The sequence below is a fragment of the Phodopus roborovskii genome, unplaced genomic scaffold (assembly GCF_943737965.1).
Source record: "Phodopus roborovskii unplaced genomic scaffold, PHOROB, whole genome shotgun sequence".
NCBI lineage: Eukaryota > Metazoa > Chordata > Mammalia > Rodentia > Cricetidae > Phodopus > Phodopus roborovskii.
The window spans coordinates 25,510,017-25,517,476 of record NW_026126470.1 but is presented as its reverse complement, the minus strand read 5'-3'; the positions used below and the strand labels follow the sequence as shown (position 1 = coordinate 25,517,476).

The following is a 7,460-nucleotide window of genomic DNA, read 5'->3' as shown; positions in this document are numbered from 1 at the left end:
TTCACATTCCATTCTTGTGTATAGCAGCAGAAACTGTGTGCCCGATGATAAATGTAGTCTCTCTCAAGTCTTAACCTACTCAACAGTAAGAGGAATCAAATGCTCCTTAAATTTTATGGATGTTTAAATGTGGGTAAAAGGATTCTAGAAACTATGTCAGTGAGAATACTCTATATTATGGATAGTAGGTTATGAACATTGAATTTAAATTTTTCTTAACCCACCTCCACCCCAGCCGAGTAGGATTAGGATGTTCCACAGGAAGTTTTCCCTCTACATTGCTCATTTTCAGTTACGTCTCTGGATTCATAGGAGATATCAAATACATCGTACCTGCTAGCCTTGTCCAAACATAGAGCTCAAGAACTCACCAACACCCATTATTCTTGTTCTACAGAACAAAGATAGCATATGTTTGTCATAATTACTATTTGTGATAGGTAATCTTGTCTACTTGACTAGAACCACATGGTAGCCAACCTCTGGGCAAGTCTAGCAGATATTACCAAGTACTGGGCTGACTGTAGTGGAAAGACACATCTGAAATTGGACAGCACCATGGGCTGGCATCCAGGATTTAAATGTCAGGACAAAGCTAGATGAGATGAGGGCAAACATCCATCCCACTCCGTTTCCTGACCATGGTGTGTGTGGCCAATGCCTCCTACTCACACTGCTCTGCGTTCGCTATCCTGGCAGACTGGATCTCCTGGAACTGTAAATTAGAATAAATTACTTGTTCTCTAAGTGGATCTTATCATGTATTCTATAACTTAAGCATGGAAATGAACAATTACAAAAACTTACTATCAAGAAAGGGACCTGAAATGCAGAATTTTGGTATATTTTTATGAGAAAGTATATTCAATTGTATTGAGGGATTCAACTTAATTCTGCATTTTAACTGTACCATCATTTCTTTCACTGTCAATTTATTGATTTTACTTTAAGTGGAAAACTAGAAAACAAATGGAACTTTCTCTTTATAGTTTTGTAAAGCCTAATTTTTCTCGAATAGAACGTTTTCATGGTTTTCTGTGTCAATCAGGAGAAGCATGGTCATATCATCATATGAAGAGAAGTGAGGAATTTATAAACTATTATACAACAAGTAATTAAACCACTAAATACTCTCATAAATTATATTTCTCCCCATCCCCCCCAAAAAAAAAACTGTCTTCCTGTACACAGAAGAATTTCATGAAGTCAAAATTAAAGTTTCCCATGATTTCTGATATTTTGGCAGAATTGATAAATCTACCATATTTTACTAAACCGTTGATTATATTACTACTACTAGGTGTTTAATGACTGTGTTTTAGGGAAATTTAGGCTCTCACAGCAGAATTAAGGAGCAAGTACATAGATTTCCTAGATATCTCCCATCTCTACATAAGCATAACTTCCTAAATTATCAACATCCCTCACTAGAGTAAGATTCCATGAACTCAAATTGATACATCAAAATTATCCATACTCTCACTTATTTATTCTTGCCACTGGATCTCCACAGGCATAACGACAGTATTTGTCACTGCAATATCACAAGGTATTGGTACTTTGCTGTACCTATCAATATGTTTCTGTAGCTAACCTCTGTTAAAAGCTAATACTGTCTTCTCTCCAGTTTTATTCATTTTCAAAACGTAGTACATTTAGAATCATATGGCTAACTATGTTGGCAGATTAAAATATTGTGCTTTTTTTAATATGGAAAAAAAGATCGGGGCCTGTTGCTGTGAAAAACAACACAAAAACAAACAAACAAAAACAATGACCATATGATTCTAAAGCCTTTGGAGTTGGTTTGTGGGAGGAATGAGGAAGGAGTAGAACTTTGAGCTAGGACAATCCTTCTATTTTAGGCAGAACTTAAAACCGGGAATCCTTAGGAAGACAATGAAGTCTCACCCATGGCATTTCAGAGGGTAGTAATCACTATGCCATAACTGGTTCAGGGCTGTTCACGTGATGTTCTAGCAAAGAGTGTGGTTACATTCTGCCCATGTCATGAGAATGTGAATGGTTTGAGGTCCCAGATTATACAGTGATCTGTTACGTAAAGGGAAGTTAAGGACAAGGTCATTTTCAGATGGTGTCATGGTCACTGCCCAACTGCCCTCACCTAGCTCTGCTGTAAGAGAGGAAAGCCTGCGGAGGAGAGCAGGAAGTCAAAAAGCTGTGGCTAGGAAAGGAAGAACGTGAAAGTTTCAGGCAAGGAGAGTATAGACCACAAAGTGTGTAACTGTTTAAGGGCTTAGTACTGTTATGGGAGGCTCTTTGAAAGACTAGATAACATGGAGAAAAGGAGCAGAACACAAGTATTTATCTCTCTCTGCTGTAGATAAAAAAAATTATAAGATGAGTCATATTCCCGTTTCTGGGACTTCCACGTTCAATCATAACCATTTTTGCCTTTCCAGTCCCCAGAAGTATGTATGATGAATACCACTTTCCAGCTGGAGTCAACAGGTCTATCTATGCCTGTTTTCAAAGTATTGTAAATGGCTAAGCTACTAGATAATTACTATATAGGGAAAAATTCACTTTTAAGCACTAAAAATAGGACATCGAAAGGTACCAAAGATGGAAGACAGCTATTGGGGAACAAAACGCAGGAGTGTCCATCAAGAAAGACAAGTGGGATGTTGACTCAAGAGACCATGAAGCAAAACCCAGTTCAATATGAAGAAGAAAAAACAAAGAGACCTATTGATATGATCAATCACCTTCTCAGGGCAGGATGGTCAGACAAGTCCAGCTAATGAACAGTGAACAACAATTAACCATAAACAAAGGCTGAAAACTATCCACACAAAGAAATCTAGGAGACAGTAGCCATTGACAACTTTATGGAGGCAGAAGCAATAATCATTTTAAACAGTCAGAAAAACTACTAGTAAGTTAAGACTGAAGAGTTGGAGTTCAGAAATATAAACAACAAAGACTGAGGGCAATGTGTTATTGTTTATGAAGGGAAGGCATTTGTGCGCATTATGTACTTCTCACGGTTGAACTCAGTTAGTAAATTTAAAATCACAGCACTTAAATGAAGCTTCTGAGTTTGTCTCTGGAAGCAAGTCCCTTTGTCTGGGAGTAAGGGTTCATGCCGGTCTCATGTGTGTTCAACCTTTTGGCATTGCAACAACTTACAAAGCTTATCCTTGAGAACCCTGCAATTGAGACACAAACAAAAAAATAATAACAAAAAAAATCACAAATAACATCATGTACTAGTACCTAGTACCATTTTGCATTCTGAGGTTCAGCCTGCACATAGGCAACAGAATGTACATGGCTGCAACTCATCTCAGCATTCAGGAGGGTGAGGCAGAAGGGCAGACAGGAGTTTCAGTACAGTCAGTGAGTGTTGAAAGTTATGTTACAGGCCAGCCTAGATTGCAGTGTAAGATCTCTCTCTCTCGTGTGTGTGTGTGTGTGTGTGTGTGTGTGTGTGTGTGTGTGTGAAACAGTCAATTTGAGCACTTATTTCTATCTTATGGTCTTCATAACAACTTAGTTGCTTGTAAAGACAAAGGCAAAACCTTTAATCTTCTCAGGTGGTCTATACTACCAAAACACATGAAAATATCATTAATCTACTAAATCTCTAATCACTACTACAACCCAAATTTTTCAACCAAGTTAATCATCTCAGTAGTACAGAAAAGTAGGTAAGCCATAAAAGACTTTTAGTTTCTGTACTCAAGCTTCTGTCCCTAGAAAACATGGCATTCTATCCCCTCCCCCCTTTCTCATTTCTCTGATCTTTAGCACATAGTTATTTCAAAATACCACACAGTGAATTAGATCACTGTCTGACTTAATCTGGGTGCCCTGGGCTAGGTGCTACCAGAGCAGTTAGCCGTGTAATTATTACAATGTCAGTCTAGGGTTAATCCATCATATAGGTCTTAATCTATGAGCTAAGACAATTTCAACTGAAAAGTACTTAATCTTTTTTAAATGAGGAGAATATTTACATCAATGAAGTTCCTAACACAGCCCAATGCTTAGGGGGAGGGATAGCATTACATATAAAGTCAGCTGTATCTATACATACTTGAGAAACATTCAGTTTCTCATGTGCCCCTTCAAAAGCAAATGTTCAGCAACTTTCATCCAGAGATTCCAGATAATATATCACATTGGTATTTGGAAATTTAATTTTGATTGATAACATATGCCCTTACATCCCTTAAGTACAAGCTGGTCATTTTCCAACTAATGCTAACATTCCTTTTTAATTTTGAAATTATGTCTATTATTCAATTTTCCCAGATTGACAATTCAAGATTAAAACTCTTTCCAGATGAAATTTCAAGTCATCACTTGAGTATTTCCACACATAATATGTTTCTATTCCCCTGTCTATCACAAATCTGTTAAAACTGATAAATCTGGTGAAGAAAACACTGATATTTATTTCCATGTCAGGATAATGAAGGAGCAGTGTGCTCTTAACGGGTAAAGACATTAAGAAATAAATGGAAATATAATATTTTAAGTTATTACTTAGTTCAAAATATTCAATATGACAAAATAACTCACATTTGTTATCCACTCTTAGTTTTTAGAGGATGGCTTACTTTAATGTCATTCATTTTTCCTTCCCTGCCATGCATGCATTTTGCTTCAAAAGTCTCTATAAACTCAGTTTTTAGACCATTATAATTTCAAAATGTGGTGAGTGATCCTAAAAGAGTGTCTCCAATCTTTGAATTTAATGTACAGAGAATCAGATAGAAACATAATTTTAAGGGTTTAATTATTGTAACAGGTGTGGTGTCATATCCTTGTAAACCCTCTACTCTTGAGGTAGAAGCAGGGAGGTCAGGAATTCCAGGCCATTCTTGGCAACCATAGCAAGTTCCAGGAAAATATATACTGCACAAGACTATCTCAAAAACAACAGGAAAGGAAGGAAGGAAGGAAGGAAGGAAGGAAGGAAGGAAGGAAGGAAGGGAGGAAGAGGAATAGAGGAGATGTTATGTCAATATCTGTGTTATGGTGACAGGAAATTAAACTACAATTTGAAGGGTTTAGCATGTACCTCATTCAATAGCGTGTTCTCCTGGGGTAACCAACCAAGTCCTAGGGTTGATCCCCAGCATTGCATAAACCAGGTCAGATAGTAGATACCTGTAATCCTAGTGTTTGAAGGACAGAAGCAGGGGGATTAGGAATTCAAGGTCATCCTTTTGACTACATTGCAAGTTCAAGGATAACCTGGGCTACCTGAAGGGGAAAAATAGCTTGAGGCTTGGAAAGGCAAGGCAGAGAGAAAAGATGACCTCCAAAGGGAAGTTTCTAAGGGAGCTGTCCCCAGTCCATGTGGACACTGATGCCACTAACATCTCTACTGTCAGTTTGTAAAGAAGGCTCCAATTGCCATTCATTTAGGGACTGCTAAGAATATTTGCATAACACATGGCCTCATATGTAAGAAAAGTTAATTTTAGTTAACGTCTAATATAATGTGCTTCAATGAAGATGCTACCAGCAATTTTCAGGGACCTGGGACTTTCTTGTACAATGTCCAGAACTCCACTTTCTTCATACTAGAAGTCAGAGCAGGAAGTAGCAGGCTAGAAAATAGGGTCTCAGCTTTAGTAGCTACAGCCCGTCTCGTTTATGCACTGTGTGGTTCCTCTTCATAAAGCCATCTGGCCTCTTCTTTTGTGTGTGTGTACTCTTCATTATAAATCAGTGTTACCAGGAAAACAAATGCCATCAGGTAGCTTCCCTGGCTTAAAAGGAAACCATATACATTTAGTGCCCACAGGGAAGGCAACCTGCTTTGTGCCTCGAAGCTTTTGGCTTTTGGCATGCTCTCCTGGCTGACCTCACTGTAGGAGAGCTCACTTTGAAGTTGTAGACAAATTGAATCAACCCTCCTGACCACATGTGTCCCAAAGAATGTGGTTTCTCAGGTATGAACAACCTCAATCCTCTATTCTCCTTTAATTCGGACTTGGAGAATCCACAGAAAGGGGCTTGCTGGAGCCTCCTTACAGCAGCTAAGGGTCAGGATTGCCTGTGCCAGCAGGAGCGGTGGCCCTTTTGCTGGGAGACACTGGCTCTGACCTTGCTGATTGTGCAAACACTCATAATTATGCCTCTGGGTAAACATACTGCTGTCTGCTTGGAAAAAAAAATGAGAAGTACAAAGAATGTTTATTTGCAAGTCCAGCCTTCCCAAGTATCCAGAGTTGATTTAGACACACCTGAGCTCCCATCCCCCTGTTATTGGCTAAGAAAGTTGCCCCACCTGATTTACAAGTTTACTGTTGGAGCTTGGGGGGGGGGGGGGTAGCGAGCAGGGGGAAGTGTCTCACCAGCCAGCACTGGATTTGATCTAGCTAGAAGGAGCAAAGCCTTGTTATTGAAAAATCACTGGCTCTGAGCTCATTTCTACATGACGACTGTTCCCTCCCAAGGCACACAGATTTTTGCTCGGGAGTAGCCCTACCTCCCTGTTCAGCATTCCAGCTGGATAAAACTCGGGAAGACCATGGCAACCTACGTTCTTCAAATGGCTGGCCTGGTGCTTGGCGGTGTTGGCATGGTGGGCACAGTGGCAGTGACCATCATGCCTCAGTGGAGAGTGTCTGCCTTCATTGAAAGTAACATTGTGGTGTTTGAGAACCTGTGGGAAGGCCTATGGATGAACTGCATGAGGCACGCCAACATCAGAATGCAGTGCAAGGTCTACGACTCCCTGCTGGCTCTTACTCCGGACCTCCAGGCATCCAGAGGACTGATGTGTGCTGCCTCTGTCCTGTCCTTCCTGGCTTTCATGACAGCCATCCTTGGAATGAAGTGTACCAGGTGCACCGGGGACGATGAGAATGTGAAGAGCCGCATCCTGCTGACGGCCGGAATCATCTTCATCATCACTGGCTTGGTGGTGCTCATCCCTGTCAGCTGGGTTGCCAACTCCATCATCAGAGACTTCTACAACCCGCTAGTGGATGTGGCCCAAAAGCGTGAGCTTGGAGAAGCCCTCTACATAGGCTGGACCACAGCGCTGGTACTGATTGCGGGAGGAGCGCTTTTCTCTTGTGTGTTTTGTTGCACGGAGAAGAGGAGCAGTTACAGATACTCGGTACCATCCCATCGCACCACTCAAAGGAGCTTCCACGCGGAAAAGAGATCCCCGAGCATATACTCCAAAAGTCAGTATGTGTAGTTTTGTGTGTGTGTGTGTGTGTGTGTGTGTGTGTGTGTGTGTGTGTGTTAGTGTTAACTCTACCTGTAAAGCCAAGCAAATCACTGAACCAGCCACTATTTTCGAGAAATGGGACCCACGGCGTATCCGTTTACCTTTCTTAACTGCCTAACTCTCATTACAGGAAATATGCACCGTCTATGATTCTATAAATGATTGTAGCAGAATGAGGTATTGTGCACACTGCTTCAATTGTTCTAGAGAGCATAGTCATTTGTTTTGTAAAATG

The 7,460-nt window shown here is 40.4% G+C and overlaps 1 protein-coding gene across 1 annotated transcript; it reads left to right on the top strand.

The window, feature by feature from the left end:
* The first annotated feature begins 6,338 nt into the window (after positions 1–6,338).
* On the top strand, positions 6,339–7,192 carry Cldn8 (claudin 8). Its single transcript, XM_051191815.1, has one exon. The coding sequence runs from the start codon at positions 6,515–6,517 to the stop codon at positions 7,190–7,192; it is 678 nt and encodes a 225-aa protein (XP_051047772.1). The 5' UTR covers positions 6,339–6,514.
* The last annotated feature ends 268 nt before the right edge of the window (positions 7,193–7,460 follow it).

Excerpts from the sequence above, each read along its gene's own strand:
- Cldn8 (XM_051191815.1), top strand. The coding sequence starts at position 6,515 with ATGGCAACCTACGTTCTTCAAATGGCTGGCCTGGTGCTTGGCGGTGTT.